The sequence below is a fragment of the Ochotona princeps genome, chromosome 12 (assembly GCF_030435755.1).
Source record: "Ochotona princeps isolate mOchPri1 chromosome 12, mOchPri1.hap1, whole genome shotgun sequence".
NCBI lineage: Eukaryota > Metazoa > Chordata > Mammalia > Lagomorpha > Ochotonidae > Ochotona > Ochotona princeps.
This window is the reverse complement of record NC_080843.1, coordinates 2,290,656-2,312,745: the sequence shown is the minus strand read 5'-3', so window position 1 is coordinate 2,312,745 and position 22,090 is coordinate 2,290,656. Positions and strand designations below refer to the sequence as shown.

Genomic DNA, 22,090 nt, shown 5'->3' with positions numbered 1-22,090 from the left:
CTCCACCTTGTTGCATAACCACAGCTCAAGTTCAGTTGAGATTCCCCCATTGCAAGCATATACCAAACATAGAGTCCAGCATCTTATTGTCCAGTCAAGTTCAACGGCTTCTTAGGTATACCCTCTCTGGTCTGAAGACAGAGCCAGCAGAGTATCGATGGCTCAGTTCTTAAGTTCCTGTCATCTGCATAGGAGACTCAGTTGAATTCTCAGCTCCCACATTTGACCTGTCCACATTTAAGAGTGGACAAGTTGGAACATGCTCTCTCTTTTTCTCTTCCTCTATTCCTCTACCTCTCAAATTTTAAAAAATATATTAAATCCATATGTTATAAGAGGATAAATTAATTTTAGAATGCACATATAGATGTAAATTCTAATATTATAAATGTGTAACATCAACAGGGATTTTTAAAAAGATTTATCTTTTTTTTATTGCGAAGTCATTTACAGAGAGGAGGAAAGATAGAAAGATCTTCCATCTGATGATTCACTCCCCAAGTGACTCCAACGGCTGGTGCTGAGCCAATCCGAAGCCAGAAGCCAGGAACTTCCTCCGGTCTCCCACGCCGGTGCAGAGTCCCAAGGCTTTGGGCCTTCCTCGACTGCTTTTCCAGGCCGCAGGCAGGGAGCTGGATGGGAAGCATGGCTGCTGGGATTGGAAGTAACACCCATATGGGATCCCTGTACATTCAAGGCAAGGACTTTAGCCACTAGGCCAACATGCTGCGCCCCAACAACAGGGATATTTTTATTGAATTGTTTGTTCTTCAGAAATTGAGTAACTTGATTTTTTGTGTCAAGTGGTTCCAAGTATTTTTTTAAAATAACAACTAGCATAATACCATCTACATGCTACTGACTCCAAACCCCATTTGCTATTTCTTTTTTACTACACTGGGAATGAAGCCTGCTGGCAAGGTGAGGCCTTCTGAATGTTCAAGGAAGCTTCTTGCTTTGTAACCTATCATCTCCTTAGTTCCAATGAGACCCGTTATCTAATGAAAGTGCACATTTACTCCTGAGCTAGCTGGAGTGGTAATAAAAACAAACATGAAACTTACCCTTTACAGTCACATTAATCTTAAACCGCAGTTAATAATAAGGAATTTTGAGATGTAATTAATCTGTGCTAAGTAGAATGTAACTGTCTTTGTGTGTGTGTGTGTGTGTGTGTGTGTGTCTGTGTATGTGAAATCAGGGCTATTTGGGAACCAACAGCTATCAGACCTTCTCCAGGTCTGAACATACAAGTGCAGAATGGGGTTTGGGGAACCCCTGAGCGTGTGTCTGGATGAGTGTTTTGTAGCTTGAGAAACAACGAAAAGGCTCTACCTGCTAATTGTAATCTGCCGAAGAATGTGCATTCTGGGCCTTAAAGTGCCCTGCTGTGCCAAGACTTTCTTCCCAAATGCAAATATTTTGCAGCCTGTGAAGCATCACTGTTTCCTAAGAGAACTCAGATCTCTTTCATGGAGACAAGGCAAAAATCCCTGTCTCAGAGAATGAATTCTGAAGTCTTGGGCATCCAGTGAAGAGAAGGAAACAGGCATAGATTACAGAGAGGTGGATGTCACGAGACACCCCCCTGCTCCAGGACTCTACAGAGACCAACTGGTGGAACCATTCATCCAGCAACCCTTTGTCTTTAGGCCTTAATCCCTGCAGGGCTTAAATATTTAATAAATAGTTGCCTGTGCTTTACCTTTGCTTAGTAATCACTTAAATTGTTTCCCATGCCCCTGACAGCTTCTGCCTACTTGTATACTTATATGTGGCACTCCAGGAGAACTTCATTTAGGTTCTCACAGCCAGTGCCTTGCTGGGTTTTAGCATCCAGGAAGGTGTAAACATTCACTAAGTGAGGAATTTATTTTGCTGGCCCTACTGTGTGCTGGGATCCTCATAGAGGTCTTGTAGCAACACCATATTACTGGTTCCTCAGTATAATTTTATATTGATTTCACTTTATAACAACTCCATTAGTTCCATTTTCCGACTGAAGGAAATTGGCACAGACGGTAAGTAGCTCAAGTTCATGGTTTACGCTGGGTCAGCAGGAACCTGCAGCTGACACTCAGGCCTCTGTCAAGCAGTCCCTGGGGGAGGGTGAAGGTGCAGCCTCCAGGAGCAATGGCACAGTGATGTCCCAGGGCCATGTGGGTCACATCCATGGCTGAGAGAGACTGTGTGTTCTTAGTTCTGGAAGGATACCCACATGTACCTCTCCCACATGGTAAGTAGAATTATTGTACCCTGCTTTTACCCAAAAGGAAGCTGAGACGGGAGTTTTAGGGAGTGTGCCCTGCTTCTTCAAGATAAGTGCAGGGACCAGGCTGTATGGCTCGCGGGAGACTCTGAAAGCTGAATGGTAACCCCTGTGCCCTTCTCTCCAGAGGAGAGGAACCGAGCAAAGTACTGAGAACCCATTCAGAAGGCCGTAGAGCAGCGAGTGAGACAGTTTGAATAGGGGACATTTGGCATGAGGAAGTGGCAGCTAGTAGAGGAAGATTAGTTGTTGAGCAGGGTTGGGGAGTGCTGGAGAACTGCGGAACCACAGATGTAGGGACCACCTGGGCTCCCAGAAGTCAGGGTGAGAATCCAGAAAGGGGAAAATCCAGGAAGAACCTCCTGGGAATGAGGTTTAGGGAACTCCCTCCTGGGTGCCTGGATGGACTCTGGGAAGCTTCCTGTAGGCTGGCAGGAAGCTGACTGGCTGGCGGCTGTGTGCGTGTGCCGAGTCCACACTCACTGATCAGAAAGTGTCATGGTTGCCTGGGGGAAGCATCCTGGCTCCTGCCCACCCCTGCACTGTGCCCAGGTGATCCACTCCATAACCCTGTCTCTGAGAGCATGTAGATGTTCTTGGTCAAGCCAGAGAAGCGGCTACCTGTGCATCACATGTTTGGGTGAGCTATCTCCGACTACAGGAGCTTCTGGTTTAAATCTGGGATCTCGGGCCTGGCGCAATGGCGTAGTGGTTAAGGTCTTGCATGCACCCGGATCCCATATGGGCACCGTTTCTAATCCCAGCAGCTCCGCTTCCCATTCAGCTCCCTGCTTGTGGCCTGGGAAAGCAGTCGAGTACGGCCCAAAGCCTTGGGACCCTGCACTCGTGTGAGAGACCTAGAAGAGCTCCTGGCTTCTGGCGTCAGATTAGCTCAGCTCTGGCTGTTGCGGCTCACTTGGGGAGTGAATCATCAGATGGAAGATCTTCCTCTCTGTCTCTCCTCCTCTGTATATCCGCCTTTCCAATAAAAATAGATAAATCTTTAAAAAATAGTTTAAAAAACAAATTAATAAATCTGGGATCTCCATAAAGTGCACCCATCTGTGAATTCATACACTGTACCCTTGTATGTCCAGCAGTCTAAGAATCCATGTCTACAAGCATTCTCCAGGAGTGTTTGTGTGTGTGTGAGAGAGAGAGAGAAAGGTAGAGAGAGAGGAGAGAGAGAGCAAGGAAAGTCTTGTAACTCCCAGAAGTAATAGGCTATAATGTTCACTCCCCTGAGAGCAAGAGTGCTGTGTCCCCGAGGTTTGAGTGTGACAAGGAACAGGCTAATGTGGTGGATGTGAAGGGAAAAGAGCATATCATCTTCAAGGTGCTCGTCCCACACAAAGTCACCCTGAGCTTTGCAGGAAAGGAAGAGATTCCTCTTCACCACAGGGCAGTGATGGGAGATTCCTGGGGCATCAGGACCCGTGAGGGTCCGCTCCCCGTGGCCCCGGCTGGGGGCGTCAAGACCCACGAGGGTCCACTTTCTGTGACTCTAGCGAATATTGCAGCCCAAGGATCAGAGCTCCATCTCATCACAGTTCCTGAGCACTTGCAGAGAAATGAAACACAGATGGGTTAATTCTACACCATTTTATCCTGGCCTCCTGTGCAGTGGAACTTTGCATTTGACTTTGCATTTGAGCTTTTGCTGTGAGGGATACGCATTGTCTGAGGGTTGGCCTGGAGTGAGCTGCTGCTGGAAGGACTTCGCTTCACTGAGCTCAGGGCGTCTAGGCCTCACCTCGGCCCCGTACTCCTCGTTACTGCCCCAAAATGAGTCTCCCGCCCCTTCAGCTTCTAAGCCCTTGCTTGTTTGTGTTTCAGAACCATTTGCTGCAGGTCTTGTCAGACTGCCAACACCCACCCACTGGCACAGTTCTCTGCTGCCGGCTCAGACCCAGGGTACAACTATGCCAACACCCAAACCCTCGCTGTGAAGGACTGTCCCTGGGACCACTCCTTGCTTGAAAAGCGTCTGGTTAGGGTCTAGCCTGGAGCCAGAACCCCCAGCAGCCGTTTCAGCAGAGGAAGCTGAGCTTGACCCACAGATCGCAGCAGGTGTAGGGAGCAGATGTTCCTGGGGTATGGGAAAAGACTCAGGGAAGGGATGTTCTTGGAAGTGTCCTGGACGTGGGTCTTGCTGCAAAGGGTACAGCTGTGGCCCGGGGAAGCAGATAATTTCAAGAAAGGTGCTTTGGGTTAGCCAAGTTTGAGGACATTTGTTGGGGTATAAGAGAAACTCCCTGTTGTGCTGGAAAAATTCATTGATGGTGGGTCATACACCTCTGAGCCTCCTGCAGACGCCTGGCAGGGAGGCCTTGGAACTGCAGGACCCTCTTCTACTCTTCTGGAAGCTTCCCTCCTGTGCCCACTACTGACCAAAACCTGTCCTGCCCAGCTGGAAACGGAGCAGTGGCAGAGCCCAGCACCAGGGTCACCCAGGCAGGTCACAGGGATGACTGGCACAGCCTAGAATCTGAAAGCGTTTTGGTCATGTTGAAGGATTCCTTCTCTGGACCCACAGTGCAGTAACTCTTCATGGAGAACAGCTTCATGGTGAATTAAATAGAAGAGAATGTCCTTCCCCTTTGCTCAGGTGTGATGTGCTGTGTTTGGGAACTGCTCTGCCCCGGGCATACAGTAGGCTCCTTTGGTCTGTGCAGTTCAATAGGAGGAATGAAGCAGGCAAAAGTCATGCCCGTCACTCTTCTGGTAAAAGTGAAGGCAGTACAGCTAAGTGTTTGCCCAGTGACTGCAGTGTTGTCCATAAGCTATTGAAAATGGAGGTCATGAAATTTAATTTAAAAGAATCATTAAGCAAGTTGTAATTCTTCACCTCTCTTTTTAAGAATTCTGGCTCCTTCTTTTACAGTTGGTTTTAGCAAATATGCTTCAGTATGCGGTAAGTGCCAGGCATTTTGGTGGGTGTGGGGATCAGCAGGAAGAATGTGGCATGAGTAGTAACTGCAGAAGTTCTTAGCTCTTGGGAGGGCTGGTGTACTGGTGTTCCATCAGCACAGAAAATGCAATGATTAACGACTTGGAATGTGGTGAGTGAACCTAGCTCAACTTTGTCTCACTGTGTTTTAGGTTGAGGGTTCCTTTGAGAACAGCCTCAATAATTCTCAATATATAGAAAGCATTATTTCCACGTGAGACAGCCCTCTCAGGCACACGGGGTTTTCCTATTCATTTCTGTCCTAACTGGCAGGGCAGTTATACAGAGAGAACGAAAGATGGGCAGAGAGAAGTCTTGCATGTGCTGGCTCACTTGCCAAGGGGCCACAGTGGCCAGATCTTAGCCAGGCCATAGCCAGGTGCCAGAAGCTTCATCCTTGTCTCCCATGTGGGTGGCAGGGGCCCAAGTACTCACACCGTCTTCTGCCTCTTTTGCCAGACCGTTAGCAGGGAGCTGGATCAGAAGTGGCGTGGCTGGGACAAAAACCGGTGCCCATGTGGTATGCTGTCATCTCAGGCCACGGTGCTGCAAGGCCAGCTCAGGGATATAGGGCTTCTACAAAAATGTATAAATCAGGAAATAAAGAACTTGATTATTTCCCAGTGATCGATAGACTGGGGTAGATTTCACAGTTACTGCTGAAATCAGTGATGACACGCTGAGGTTTTCTCTCAGGCTATATGACTCTTAGTAAGTATCTTGGGTGTGCTTACAAAATCTCATTCTTGTGTTTTGGAGAGTAAAGAAAGCCATTGTTAGCAAAGTTAACTTAAGAATGTACCACAAGTAATTTTTCTCAAACTCCTAATAACAAAAATTAAATCTAATGTACCAAGGAATAGTCTTAAAGTTACATGCTTTGAGGGTCACTGTTGTGCTTGAGCAGGTAAAGCCTGCCACATGGGCATTCTAAAGGGGCAGCAGACCTTGCGGATCCACCCACTGATCCAGCTCCCTTTAATAGCCTGGGAAGACCAGCAGAATATGGACCAAGTGTTTGGGTCCGTACACTTATGTAAAAGACCCAATGATGCTCCTAGCTCCTTGTCTTGCCCTGTGTAGCCTGGCTGTGTTGACAATTTGGCGATTGAACTATACAGGAAGATATGTCCCTGTATCTCCCTCTCTTTGTAATTCTGCTTTCAAACAAATAAAAAAGACTGTTCTCACTGTCACGGTGCCTTTTTCCATTAAAGGAACAGGGAAAACTTGTTTGTCCCAAGTTTAGTTATATTATTTAGAGGCATATGGAAAACTATGAACAGTGAGTTCATGTCATACTCTTAAAGATGTTGACTGTGTTGTATAAATGTAGTGGAGCTTAATTATTAATTCTTATGTGGCAGTGATGACAATATGTGTGATCAGTTTTTAAGAGTGAAAGGAAGGTCCTGGCATGGCAGCCTAATGGCTTCAAAATCCTTGCCTTACATGTGCCAGGATCCCATATATGTACCGGTTTGTGTCCTGGCTGCTCAACTTCCCATCCAGCTCCCTACTTGTGGTCTGAGAAAGCATCAGAGAATGGCCCGAAGCCTTGGGACCCTGCACCCACATGGGAGACCCGGAAGAGGCTCCTGGCTGCTGGATCATCTCCGGACATTGTGGCCACTTGGGGAGTAAACCAGTGGATGGAAGATCTTTCTTTCTCTTTTCCTTCTATCTGTGAATCTGATTTTCCAATAAAAATAAATAAATCTTTTCTTAAAAAAACAATGAAAGGAAATCTTGTATTTTTTAAAATATGTATTTATACCAAAGACAGAATAACTGAAAAAAGAGGAGACAGCATTGTAGACTGCTGGTTCACTCCCCAGATGACTCCACGGGCCAGGACTGGACTAGGCTAAGCAGGAGCCTGGGACTCCATCTGCACCTCTTGCGTGGAGACAAGGCCCCAGCCACTTGAGCCGTCTTCCACTGCTTTCACAGGCACGTTAGAAGACAGATTGGAAACAAAGCAGTGAGGAGTCAAACTACACTGTGACATTAGAAGCCAGTGTCATTAGCCCACTGCGTTGTAGTGCTGGCCCTGTGTATTTTAAGCTGGGATGCTGCCCACGGGGAGCAGGAGTGCTCAGCGCACTACGATGTGGATTCTTTGAAGGTGAAAGATGAGGCACAACTGTGGTTAATGTGGGCGGTCCACTTGTGTTTATAGGTTACGCTTCCTCCTGGAGAACAGTTTCTAGAAAGAAAAACTAACCTGCAGCCACTGGCACGGGTTTGTCTTAAAACACTGTAGTGTGAAAATTGCTGCCAGAAGATCCTGTAGTTCGGATGGTGCAAGCTGGGCCAGAGAGGAGCCCACCATTCAGGCCCTCTGAGGCTGTGGCCACAACTGTTGCCATGGCAGCAGAGGAGCCCAAGGCCACCATCTCAGCAGGCAGAGAATTGCTTTACTGATTCTTTTTTTTTATTCATTGATTACATTGTATTATGTGATACAGTTTCGTTGGAAGTGGGAATCACCCCACCTCTTCCCCCGCCCTCCCACTATGTGGGATATTCCACCTTGTTGCATATCCACTGATCAAGTACAGTTGAGATTCCCTCTTTGCAAGCATAAACTAAACATAGAGTCCAACATCTTATAGTCCAGTCTAGTTCCTCAGCTTCTTGGGGAGACCCTACAAGCTGAACTCACTTGAGGAACTGGAACTTGAGACAGGGACCGTTTGACTTGAGTTTTTCCACATGCAGCAAGGCAGAAGGAGTCTTTGGGGAGGCTTTCTGCACCAAGGCTGCACCAAGGCTTGCCTTGACCACCAGAGGCTGGAAAGGGGGCTGTAACGACTCTTAATAAACACACCTGTGGAAATGCCCCAGCTCCTACTCCCTGCCTTCCATGTCTTAGCAGCAGCCCTTGACTCCCCCAGCCTGGTCCAAACCTGCGTGTGTCCTGTCATTCACTATGGCTTGTCTGCAGAGCGTACGGCCTCATCTTTCATACATTCTGCAGACTCCTGTGAAGATCCCATGTATGTGTACATTTAGTGAAATCTGTGTGCTTCCCTCTTGTTAACCATCCTTGCATGAGTTGGGTTTCTGACGCAACAGCCCAGGTGGGAACCAGAGTCCAGGGGTGACCGCCCCTCCTCTTCCACCGAAACTGGGTGGGATCAAGAGTCAGCTGACAGAGACTAGTTTAGCTGCCATTGGTGGAATATTCTGGTCTAACAGTTGGGGTGGGAGGGGAAGTAGCAGGTGGCAAGGTGTTGCATGATGAATCAACACTTAGAATCTCTGCCAGCTACTGAATATCTGTCTTCCAAATAATGTTGGTGTCCTCCATAATTCTTCAGGACTGTGTGTGACAGAAATTACTTCTGGGTCTGTTCCCTACAAGTAAAGAGAATCTTGTAACTTGTTTTCAATTTAGCTGTGCATTTCATGCTATTGTTTGTTCTTTTTTCTTTCTTATGTATAGGCTGGAGCCAATGTCCTTCTCCAGGATGTTAATGGAAACATCCCGTTAGATTACGCCGTGGAAGGGACAGAGTCCAGCTCTATCCTATTGACCTATCTGGATGAAAATGGTAGGTTGCAGCTTTATGAAACAGCAGGGAGAAATAAACAGGGGAGATTACAAGTGTATGTTGATTGTATAGGCACGGTTACGTCATTTCCGATTGGTGACCTTTCTTTAGATGGTGTCAGAACAAGGTATTTTTCCGTTCAGCTTCTCGTTGTTCTTGCTGGACTGCATGACCAATTTTTCTCAAGGCAGCAGAAACTTAGAGGCATATAAAGTCCATAATTAATAGGCCTGGGTTTGTGGTTCTATTCTGCTCTGCCCCAGGAGGAGAAGGGAAGTGAAGCAGCACAATTGAATGTTAAGCTAATGAGAGCAAGGTTAGCTGGAGTGTCTGCTCTCGCCAGCAGTCGGTCTTGGTAAGGATGAGCGGATGAGGGCTCCAGTCCCGAGGAGTGTGCGCCGCGTTACGGGACTCCCTTGGGTGACACCGGAGAGAGGCCACGGTCGAGAGGCTAGCCTGAGAAGATGAGCCCAAAGTGCATTCATTGACAACATTTAATTACACAAACCCACAGTATAATTTTGTGAGTAAGTACAGCTGTGAGGAGGCAGGGGAAATTTGAATTCCTAAGCTTAATACAACGTGAAAATGAAGAACCATGCTTGCCTTTTTCTTTTCCGCTATTTAAGTATAAATAGCAACAATAGAAATCCAGTCTCTCTGAGGTTGACCCCTGGTGACCACCCAGATTTAAGGGCCCTCCCCTTTCTCCTCCTTGGATTTCAGCGGAGGACAGTGTGGTTTCCCTCAGTCACAGGTAACCGAGGCAGGGCACCCCTCAGGTCTGCATGGTCTTCAGTCCTGTTAGCTGTGAGTTGCCGGAGAAGATTCCGTTGCTTCTACAGTAAGCGGAGCTTGAAATGAAGCAGATTTCCCTGCATTCGAGGTAAAGATTTGGGCCTTTGCAGAACCCCCCATGTGACACACACTGTTGGATTCGCACTGTCTGTGGCCATGCCTGCAGTTAGCAGAGCTGCGGCGTTGCCTACAGTGCGGCCGGCAGTGCGGCCTGCGGTCTGGCCTAGGGAGGTTGGATCCCACAGGATGTGTTCCCATGTTCCTTCTGCAAATGCAGCGGACCAGGGAGCTTCAGATTCCATAGTCCTTTGGACTTGGGAAAGTCTGCGGGCATGCTATTGACTCAGCATTCCAAATGCAGAAATTGAGAATCCAGATTACTCCACCCCCTAAACTCTTTAAGCATCAGGTACCATGTGAAATGTCTCAGATTCCAGAGCATTTCTGCTGAGTGCTGTGGAGGCTTCTAGAACAGCAAGAAGAGTGGAGAGGTGACAGCTTTGCACATGCTGCTGAAGCACTCATAGATGCTCGCTAATCCGAGACATGTCAGTGCATTGCTGATGGAGTTCCGTATGCCCAAGTGGCCTGACAGTAAATACAGCTCCCGCGGTGTGCGCTCGAAGAAGGAAAGGATGTCTGTCTGTGAAAACATCATCGCTTACCTGGTTTCAAGTCACTAAAACGTGTTAGTATTTGCTGAGTCGGTAGAATCATTCCCAAGATGCTGATTCTGGATGGACAGCAGAAAATCGGTCACAGCAGTGGCTGTCACAGTCAGTTTGGGCAGCATAAGTTTGCTGGAACAAATTCAATTTAATATGTCTTGAATGTTTAATTCTGCTTTCCATGTGTCTCTGGTGTTGCCCTGGCTCTGTCTGTGGATGCACCTGCCCTCACTCACCCCAGTCTCAGCCTGGTCCTCATCTGTCACCCTCGCTCCAGCCTGTCTGCATCACTGGCCAGGTTCTCAGCAAGAGTCTGATTGCATTGTCTGGGTGCGTCACTGGTGCACTCTGAGGGTTAACTGCTGTGACAGGGCGTGCTGATGTCCCTGTGTAGCTCCCAGGGTCCCAGGTGAGACGTGTGTGTCTTGTGGCTTGTGGCGGTTCCACACTGTGTTCTCACAAGGCAGTTGCATCATGTGGGTTCTACTTGGAGTGTGAACCCACTCTCCCTTCAGGGCTCAGGTGGCAGGAGGTGGACTACCTAGTGAACAAGTTGGTTACGTGGAAAACTGCTGGTCGAGGGTCCCAGTTGTGCTGTCACCACTAACACACACTGCAGTCCTCGCTCAGAGGTGTGACTTGGCTCGTCCTGTGCTTCCCAGGCCGTAAGTGGACTTGGCTCATCCTGGCAGAAGCAAAGGAGCTGTGCTGCAGGGAATGCCACTGATTAGGAAGGGACCAGTGGGAGCAAGCGGGAAGAGTTCAGGGTGGTCCCAGTTGCAGAAATGCCACGGTCCTGTTCAGCTCTGCAGGCATCACTGCCCCCCACCCTCTTCAAACCCATCCCGGGAGAGAAAAGCAGCTGTTTTTATTCTGCTTGGCTACTTGTCTGCTGTTGCTCAGCCCACTGACCTTCAGCTCCCGACCCCACCAATCCTTGGGAAGTGTTCCTACGGCGGTCAGCGTCGGGTGCTTAGCATTCTCCCCACCACACTTCCCCTTTCTCGTCACGCCTCTCCATGCCGTTCTCTGGAAGACCGTCTTGCCACATTCTCTCCAGACTCCTGTCTCCCGAGCATCTACTACCTTCGGTTTCCTTCCTCGCCCTGCTTGGGTTTCCACACCCCCCGCCCCCCCCCCCCCCCCCCCGTGTAAGCCATTCCCGGGCGTGGCCGTTGACTTTGGATCTCCACTAACTTGCTGGTCATATCACCTCGTGCCTGTGTTTGCACCATGTGTCTGTTCCCAAGAATCCTCCTGTAGCTGAATGATGTTTTAAGCCCTTCATGAGCAAGTTTATTCAGTATCTTGACTTGGACGTCATATAGTCCGAAACACCGTGTCCAATATGGAACTAATTACTGCCCTGTCACACTCCATGTGTGTGTCAAGTTTCACAATTACAGTGAGGAACCTTGCTATCTGAATATCACTTTTTTCTTCCCATTCCACTGCACCTGATTCTCATCAAATCTTACAGTTCCTGCTTCCCTGCGCTGAGGAGTCACGTCCATCGGCGATCATGCGGGCTTCTGTGTGGTTCATGGTGTGAGTTCCTGCAGTCTCCTTTGCAGGGCTTGACCTTTCCCGCTCACCTTTCAGAGACCTCTGGGACTAAGCAGTCCCTCAAAGCCCTGAGCCTTCACTCAGTTTAATGTTCATTCACAGTGCTGTCCTGGGCCACCCTTCTCAGAACCATGGGAAAGGCATCCTGCTGTGCTTAAAACAGCCTCAGGTTCAAGCCGGCACCAGAGCTTGAGGGAGAGAGACTAGATGAGGTTGGTTTGAGTATTATGTTTATTTCTCTTTGCTGGAAGCATTTTTCTTTAATTGCTTTCCTCTTTTGCTTCCTCAGTCTCTCAGGAACACTAACCATGGAGACAAAGTTTGGAGTTAGCTACAATCCCGTGAGTTTATAGAACCCCACGTAAAATTGGGCATGAGTCATATTTTAGTGAATTGCAGGTACCCATTTAGCTTTATTTTCCCTTTGAAGTCCCAAAGGCTATTCTCCGTAAAACCAGTGCTGATGCAGGAAGCTATGGTGTGGAAAGTATGATGAGTGCAGGGAGCAAGTGGGAGGGAGCGGTGTCCCCTAAGGAAGCCCAGAGGCTCAGGGAAGTGACAGCTACTTCAAACATTGGTAAAGGGCTGTGCCCCCTTGGGAACCCACACTTGATGGGATTCTGGCACGGTGTGGTGTGAGCAGTGGAGGAGAGGTGGAGTGGTTCTTTCATATGCTGCCTCATTTCCCACATGCCCATAGTACCCAGCGTTGCACCAGGCTGAATTAGGAGCCTGAAACAGCATGTAGGTCCCCTGTGCGGGTGGCAGGGCCATCTTCTACTGCTCCCAGGCACATTAGCAGGAAGCTGGGCAGGAAGCAGAGACAATCCAACCAGTGCTGCAGCAGGAAATGTGGGCATCTCAAGCCCTAGTTTAACTCACTGCACCACAGTGCCCACGTCATTGCAAATCATTTTAGATGAGCAGGCAAGCATCTTTCACAAAGCTTCACCTGTTTCCAACATCGTGTAGCCACAATTACAAGTTACCCATGGGTACCGTGTTGACATCAGATGGAATACCAATAAAGCTAATGTTGACAAAATATGGATAATCAACCAACTTTATTCAGAGACTGACAATTTTTATACTGAAGTCATTTTTTTTCCTGTTCTGGTATGACACATTGGTTTTAGCACCAAGTATTTGGGCCAGAAAAAAAATGTGAAGAACCAAATCTGTCTCTTCTACTCAACTGATGTGCATGTGAGGATCCTGGGCATGTGTTGTTGATATGTACTTGACAGGTGTTCCCTGAGAGCCTGCCGGGGGTAAGGTACCGTGTCACATCGTGGGGCACACGAAGGCATAAGTCCACATTCCTTTAGGACTCTCATCCAGTTAGAAACGGAATCTTTGAAAAGGGGACTATTAATGCCACGAATGAGAGCTCCAAGTGGGAGGGGCTTCAGTGGAGGGAGCCCGCCTCTGGCCTTTGGCCTGGGTGTCTCTGCCTCTGGTCTCAAGCGGCTTCTCCCCCGCAGGAGTGGACCTGGCCTTGCTGTGTCAGTTGAAGCTGCAGAGACCGCTGAGCATGTTAACGGATGTCAAGCAGTTCCTGTCCTCTGGAGGGAACGTGAATGAGAAGAGCGACGAGGGAGTGACTCTGGTAAGCTAGCGTGTCTGGGCGCTGCTCAACAGGGAAGGTGGTTCAATTTCTACAAAATACAGCTGGATATAATTCACCTTTAAGTATCATTTCTTTCTTATCACTTAAGTGGTGAATGTTCATTGTACAAGTTTTTGGGCAGTACATAAATATGCAAAGAACACAATGCAAATGCTCATGCCAGTCTTCTAAGAGAACTCGTGTGTTCTGTGTTGATATGATTTCTTCAAGCCTACCGTGAATGTGTGATTTTTCTATACATTTAAATCATTTGTATGCTTCACTTTGTCAATATATATTTTAAGATCCAGCCTACAGGGAATGCCTTTCATTTTAGTTTTAAACAAAGTAGAGATCTCTTGAGTGAGTTAGTTCTTAAAGGAAGCAAATTCTTGTCATTACTTTGTTGTTCTCAAGCTGCATGGAATCAAGGTCAGATCAATTTAATTTGGATTAATTTTTATAAGACATTTTACTCTATTGGTGTTTAAATTTACCTGTACTAGATAAATCTAAATAATACTTACTGAAGAAATTTCAAGATTTGGGGGCAGGAGCAAGTGAAAATTGTAGTCAAATAGAAGAGCAGAAAGAAATATGAAATTCAGCAATGTGGGCTTCAGAGACGTGACTGAAATCAGTGTTTCTAATTAGGTCTTTATCACCGGGAACATTCCAAGGAGACTGAAACATTTTAGATTAAGTGCAGGTTGGATTCCTTGACACCTCTAGGTGGAATACTCTTCCTAATTGTTGATTTTGAAAGACAGAACTTATAAGAATACAATATTTTTTAAAAGTTGTAAAAAATCAAGACTATTAAATTTTATAATTATTATGCTCCTCTAAATTTTGTCTTCCAAGGTTTTTTATTTATAGATTTTAAATGACTAAAAATCTATGTCTTAATAATTAAGGCGTGCTGACAAATTTAAGTGGCAAAGCATTCTATATAGCATGTGAAGGGAACAGTGAGTGGAAGCCACAGTGCCTCTCTGGTCCTAGACTTGTGTTTCAGTGGGAAAGTGGGTAACAGACACCATAAAGGAGTCAGGCCTCTCAGGTATGTCAGTCATTGCAAATGCAAAGGGGACAGCAACCACACCCCCAGCAGGCCTCTGTGTTGTGTTGCAAAGTCTCCAAGAGAAGGTGTTTAGGATCCTACCTCCAACAAAGGAAGCTTGCTCCCCAGGCAGCTCTGGTAACAGAAGCCACTAAAAAAGTTGGGAGAATAGCTGAGAGTTCAGAAAGGAACTTATCCAGCAATGCAGGTTGTGTGGACTGCAGAGGTGTTAGAAGCTGACATGACAAGAATTGGCCAATTGAACCTGTGTTAAGAGATCCCACAAGGTTTCCCAGTAGGTGGTGTGGCACAAGGTAGAAGGACTCCCAGAATGTCCCCAGGTGTGATGGACTGACATCCAGGGAGACAGAGGGCTGATGGCAGGGAAGAAGGTTTGCAGCAAGGCCCGATTCACTTTGGAAATGTTGAGTTGAGGGAGTAATTGGGTTTGTGGTTGGATCTTGGAGTCTGGAATTCAGGAATGATCTAGGGAAGGACTTCCTAAAGCAATAGCATTTACAGGATATTGAGAGCCTTGACCCTGCACATTTCATCATGTGACACAGAAGGAAAGAAGGCTTAGGGGATGGGGGTTAAGGGAAGGGGAAGGATCCAGGTGTGTGAAGACCAGGAGCAAAGAGCTACCAAGTAGGAGGAGCCCCTGAAGGACACAGTGCCTGGGAGAGAGGTGAAGAGTACTGAGAGGAGGACGGCCCGTGAGCTGAGTCCGATGGAGACAGTCGGCCGCTCTTTGTCCCTGCTTGGAAAACAGCTTCAGGGTCTGGGAGCATCCCACCTCAGACTGGTGTGAGCTGTTTAGGTGATTTATTGCATGCAATAATGCCCAACACAGCAGAGCTTTCTTCTGTGTATTACAAGTTATTACCACTTTATGTTTTAAAAATCACTGCTAAATGCAAACGGTGTATGTATTTCCATCACAGCTAAGCAGATACACGCTTCGATAGAGAAGCTGTTGAAGGAATCAGTACAGAGCAACAAATTGCTATCATTTCAACCATCTTTAATGTTCACATTCCTTGTGGCCTTTTTATTGAACATAAAGCGTAAGTGTTGCAAGTGATTGCTCTGCGGGAACTGAATCTTATGATGATTGTCTGTGAGCTTTAAACAAGACACCAACAATAAGGAAGCTGGGCTATGAAGTTGAGCCTTGACGATCACAGCATGTGACAGTGGCAGTTTGCTTTGATTCCTGTGTCTGAATGGGTTAGTGGATGTATGTTCATGGCTGTCCTTGCCTGGTGTTTCTTTGCAGTAAGATGCATGGTTGATGATGTTTTTCTGTCTATTGTTGAAGATAAATATAAGAAGATATCTTTGTTCACAGATCAATATCTGCATTCTCAGTTGGAACATCAGTTGCATTCCATAATTAGGCATAAGTTTTCACAGTTAAATTGTTAGTTACGGAAGATGAAACGACCAGCAAAAGGCTCAATATGAGTGAACTTCTGGGCAGGTGCTTGCCTTTTGCTCTTAGTGACCACAATGAAATAAGCAAATATGCAACAGCTACTTCCAGAAGTTTCTTTAGTGTGCATTAATGTTCTCCTTAAAAACAAACGGAGCTTCAAAAGGGAACAATGTTTAAAGCACTGTATTAAAGAACGTATGGAAATACACTCTTGAGTTTTGAGTGCATAAATCACTATGAAAATATTACTGTCCTAGCTAACGAATATTTTGAACATTCTAATTCTTTATTGTTGCATTACAGATCTTTCTGCATCAGCTGTGAGAGTTAATTTCTCAGGCTGGTGGGAAATAGCAGTAGATATCAATAACAATTTTATTTTTATTTTCTCTTATTTCAGTAGAGCTGATTTAGTCCACTCTTCTGATCAGTCCGTGCCATTAATTTTCTAGTTCTTTTAAGGAAATTGAACTTTTATGGTCATTTGATGTGACAAAACATAACCTCGATTTAGAGATTAGGACATCTGGTCCCGTAAGTGAGGGGGAACGACCTTCTTACGCCTCTTGCTCTTATCCAGCTGGAATAGCCCATGATCCCTTGCCAGAATGATGCTTTAAATGTAATCTTTTAAAAGGCTACTAAAATGATGAAGGAAACCAGTTAGGCTAAAGTCCAGTGATCACAAGATTAAAATTAACTGGGCAGACCTAATTGTGTGCTTCCTTGCCCCTGTTCCAGGCCGCAGATGTCATTGCTACTGTGGTTTTGAGGCAGCATTGGCCAGGAGTGGCGTTGGGAGGCATGTGCTGCAGCAGTAATGTGGTGCAGGAAAAGTGTGATTTGTTTTGATGCTAACACCATGGCTCAGAGGCCCTTGGTCATCATTGAATAATTTGCTAAGCAACACAGAGAGGTCAGAAAAAAATAAAACCAGCAGTGCAAAAACCCCTGTGTTCTATCCAGAGACACTGTGGGAAACCATGGACCCAAGCTTTAGGATCTGATTTTTGTCAAATGTTAATTTCCCCTGCTCAATGCTGTCCCAAGTTGGGAACAGAATGGACAGGATCAGCTTACTGCCTCTGCCACGTCTCTCCTGTCTCCTGTGTTACTGGGCTCACCCTGAAGTTCAAGGGCTGGGGGAGGCTTGAGAAGTGATGAGGGTGAGGAGGGTTTTGCTTGACCTTGCTTTAGATGGGGCTATGCTATCTGGGAAGAAGTGGACACTTCTTGTGAGGATTTGAGAGTTCTTCAGGAACACCCACTCTCCTCGTGCCACAGGCATCTCTAGCCTGCACTAAGCCTGAATGGACATTGTTCTTCCTAATAGGCCATTAATACACAAAATCAGTGCTCTGGAAGAGCTGAGCATCCTCCTTCTGACATCCCATGAAACAGAACCAGAAATGTCACAGTGGCTCCCCAGAAAAAACAGCTATGAGGCTGTGCAGTAACTGGGTCCCAGTAACTGTGTCCACCACTCTCCTCCTGCACCCCAGAGCAACCTCAGAGCAATCTCTGATTCTCCATGTTCTCCAGGTAGGAACCTGTTTCCAGATTTAGGGACTGGGAGGTTCTTTAAAAAGTCTCTCCTTGAGCGGAAGTGAGGGAGCAGCTTGTACCTGCACTGTACCAAAGGGACAGTGGCTCCGTCCCTCCCACAGTGTTCTGCAGAGACCATGCTCACTTTTTTGCTTGTTGTTTGCGGTTTTCCACCCAGTACATCCTCCACTGGGAGACAGATTTCAAAAGCCAGGGAAGCTGTATGCATGTGGTACCACTGTGGGAAGTAATGCGTGCTGTCTGTGTCCCTTGGGCAGCACCGAGGCTGTGTGCGGTTGGTGTGCGGTGGTTGATGTATGCATGCTCTGTGTGTCCCTTGGGTACCACCGAGGCCATGTGCGGTTAGTGGTTGACACATTGCTATCTACATCCTTTGGGTACCATCGAGGCTGTGTGCGGTTAGTGGTTGATGTATGCACACTGTGTGTGTCCCTTGGGTACCACCGAGGCCGTGTGCAGTTAGAGGTTGATACATGGTGTCTGTGTCCCATGGGTACCACTGAGGCCATAGCCCTTAGTGGCCAAAGTCCTGAGCAAGCCTAGAAGCTCCTAAAGGCTGCTCCTCCAGAGTGATTTTCATTTACCCTTAGCAGAGCTTTTGTCAGAATGGAACATTGACCTCAGTGAGATCCTCAGACTTAGATATGACCAAAATCAGCAGGCAGGGATTTTAAGATTTACATGCAGACATTCTTGAAAAGAAGATGCACACGTATCAAAGAACCTGACTTGAAAACAACACCTGATTTCCAGGTTGTATATTGAGAAACACCTTAAGCCCAGCCGACAACAACCCCACATTACTACAGTGGTAGGAAGAAAAATCACCAGGTGAAATGAAGTCTTTGACACTACACCAGAAATTAAAGTTAACATTTTTGTATTAAACGTGAGCAAAATTAAGAATCAGATAATAAATCAAGAGTAATGAATACATGAGGTTCTTTGATGTTTTAATTTTTGATAAATGCAAAATTCGCAGGAATAAAAAATGACAACATCTTAATAGAAAATTGAATTATTTTAAGAGCCCATTCACACACACACACACAAACTACTACAAGCTTATGAAAACAAGAACACAATTCCCTTTGTTGGGAATTGATTGCAAATGTACTTGTAATCATTTTATAAACCACTGACAGTGGGAACCCATGAAGCTGAGGTTCTGTGCCAGGGGGTTCCTCCTTGCTCTGCTGGAGGCAGTGTGAGTGGACACAAGCATCCCTAGGCATGCTGCATGTGTTAGTGCATGATTTGAAGACGAGAAAGTATCAGTCAGAAATCAACTTGAGGCACTCAGGAGAGCAGCATCATGGTGGAGAGCTTTGCCATACCTTACTTCCTGTTTTCAGCTCATCACTTCCAAGCTGTGATCAGTGCGTGGATTCCCCGCACTTTCTGAGTCATTATCTTCTCACTTGTTTAAGTCACAGTAACACTACATTGGTCCAAGAGAAAACAGCTCCAAGGAGACCAAACCAGTCAGTGCCCCAACTTATTGCCCAGTTAGTAGACAGTGAGCTGTCTGCCAGGGTAAAGTTTCATGTGACAAAATCAGAGAGCAGGGAAAGGGTTTGATATGTTTGAGAAAGGTAAGTTTGAAAGTCATGGGTTTATTTCCATTAATACATTAATACTATTATAATTGACAAAAGGCCACAGTTGTGTACGTTAGTGGAGAGAGTTGGTTGCTCTGCCCTATATGGAAAGACTAAATCAAGCTGACCAGTATGGCCGTCACCTCCTACTCTGGTATGTCTGAATGATTTACTTTGCTGTCCTGACTGTAATGATTTGCCCATTCACAGAGTTCAGCACCTATTCCTCCTGCTGCTCAGACTTTATACCCTATGGTGCATGTTCCCCGTCCCTGTCCTGTTCTTTAACCCAACACTTGGCTCTCTATTGGCAGGGATTTGACTTTGGCAGATTCCATCAACAGGAGAAGTCATGTAGGATTTTTCTTTCTTTTTCTGACAGTTCATTTAGCCTACCGCCCTCTGTTTTCATCTATGCTGTCACAAACAGGAGGATTTCTTTATTTTCCAGCCTGAATGTGTCCTCTTGTGTATATAATAACATTTTCTGTATCCGTTGGTGTGCGCATCATTCCTTAGACTGGCTGCAGCGGACGTGGGAGTTCACGTGTCCCTTGAGCATACTGATGCCACATTCTGTGGATATCTGCCCAGTAGGAGCACTGCGGGATGATTAAGAATTCTATTTTTTTCTTGGAATCACGATGCTGTTTAACTAATTTATATTCTCAGTGACTGTGTTTGCTCACGATCACTTGTTATCTTTGTCTTTTTGGAAACAACCATTGTAACAGGACTGGGCTTGTAATTGGCATCTCCCCAATGAGGGGAGTTTGGTGCATTTTTTTCATGAAACTGTTGGCTAGTAATATACCTTTGTTTGAGAAATATCTGTTCAGGTCCTTTTCCAATTGTAAATTGAGGCAATTGTTTCCTTGATATTGTTTGAAGATCCTAATTTGAGCAAATGAGTGGCGTGGTGGGTAGAAACCAAAAACCAGCATGTGGAACAGCAGTTGCTATGGGAATGTAAGTGTAAGTTATTTTTAAATTGTTCTTGTATTTTATATATTTTGAGGAAAAAAGTTCTGAAAAGTAGATGTAAACTAAGTTTTGGTTAGAGCACTATCTCTGGAGTTTGAATAGGTTTTGGGAAGAACCAAGAACACATCACTGTTAAAATGTTAAAGACAGGTCCATGTGGCTGTGATCTTCTGTGTAAGTTAACTTTTGTCACAACAGTTGATTCAGGCATAAGCCAGTATCTAAACATATGATCACTGAGACTTCTTTTTATTTTTATAACAATTTTGTTAGACTAATAATTTTTTCAAATGTTAGAGCTATGATTTATTCAAGAAACGTTAGAAACCTCTAATTCTAGATAACTATCAGTAGTATGCTATAGTTTGGCAATGAAAGCTGTTATCAAATGAAATGAATGATTTACCAAAAGGTGAGGTATTGTAGTATGAAACTGGAATAGCTTTACTGGCGTTCGCTTGATTAAAAAATGTCATAACTGAGTAGAAATCCTTGTCTTTTTATATCTGAGCCTTGGCCCTTCGCAGGGAAAGGTTTACACAAGAGCCCTGCTGGGATGGACTTTGAATTCCAAATACAGAATCAGACTCTCCTGTGCTTTGTCATTTGAAACCGGCCAGAACTAGAGACTGGCTTGGCAAAGTGAGCCAGGAGTTGACGTGCCACATGGGACAAATGAGACGGTGTCCACGGTGCAGCGTGCACAGCCTCCGAACCCAGCTCAGAAGTGCTGCAGCTCTTCCAGGGTCAGGAGTGAACACAAAGCAGAGGGCAGGGTGGGGGCTCAGTGTACAAGAAGGAAAACATTTTCTAGTAAAACAGTGACTGGCTTGCGTGGAGACGGGATCGCAAGCTAACACAACTTGGGCTGAGTAGTGAGGAGCTGGAGAATGCAGACCATCCTGTGGGCTGTGATCCTTCCTGAGAGAAGCAACGGCCAGTGCTGGAGGAAGTCGCAGATTCGACCACGGCTGACTACAGTGTAGACACGCTAACGCTTCCCAGGGTTCTGAGAACAAAGGAAGTGCTATGTTCCCAGAGCTCTCACTGATGAAAGTTTCAGTGAAGAAGTGAAAACAAACGAACAAAAGGACAAGAGCAGGCAGACACAGCTCCGGGGCACAGCATGAACAGCCACCATCCTGCCATGTGAAGGCAGGAAGCAATTGCTGTGTGCCCTATTGCTCGTGCCTCGGGCTGCGAAGCAATCCCATGGTCACCCACCAGCTTTCAGTTCAGCCTGGAGTCTGAGCAGCTGCTGGGCTTGGAGCACAGAAACTGGCTTGCTTGCTTCTTCTGTCCCAGTACGCTCAAGGTATGAAAGTTGGCAGTGAACATCGTGTAGCACACTCTTCTCTGCTCCTAGCAGCGTTGGAGTTAGCGTCAGAGCATCACCTGGGGCAAAGGACAGTTGCCCTGCTTCCTGCGACTGTGGGAGTTTGGGGCTTGAGCCACCAGAGCTGTATTCACATTCCACATGGGCCGAGGAGTTCACCTTACCTCGTGGAGGTTCATCAAAGAAGTAACCTGTGTAAGAGTCTGCGCTCACCCGGGGAGACTAGTCCACTGTGTGACGTATAGATACACCTGCCATTGGTTAAGACAGGAGATCACCTAGAATCGAACCAAAGCAATATGCCAAATGATGACCTGCATTCCGGCTAACCCATAAGCTCCCAACAAAACCTGTTCTGTAAGAAGGGACAAATGCACCACATGGACAGACATCTGTGTAGGGATGTAGGAGCATGCTGCAGCCAGGTAGCACGCACCTACGAAAGGACACAACAGCTCTCCCTAGTTAGATCCTAAGATGTGGAGAAGCCATGAAATGACAGATATAGAATTCAAAATGCTGATTGTAAGGAGCTCAGTGAGATGCAAGAGCACACAGAGGGACAGACTAAAGAAGTGAGGAAATCAGTGAGTGACAAGAAGCAAAATCTGACTAAGGAGCTAGAACTCGTTAAGAAGAGTCAAGCAAGATAAAATATACATTTGAGAACTTTAACAGCAGA

At 46.3% G+C, this 22,090-nt stretch overlaps 1 protein-coding gene across 2 annotated transcripts in view; it reads left to right on the top strand.

The window, feature by feature from the left end:
- MYO16 (myosin XVI) overlaps positions 1–22,090 on the top strand; it is a 375,466-nt gene that overhangs the window by 66,494 nt on the left and 286,882 nt on the right. For both annotated transcript variants that reach the window (XM_058670587.1, XM_058670588.1), the window contains 2 exons: positions 8,671–8,779; positions 13,296–13,420. In XM_058670587.1, the coding sequence (XP_058526570.1) occupies positions 8,671–8,779; positions 13,296–13,420 (234 nt within the window). The remainder of the gene's footprint in view (positions 1–8,670; positions 8,780–13,295; positions 13,421–22,090) is intronic.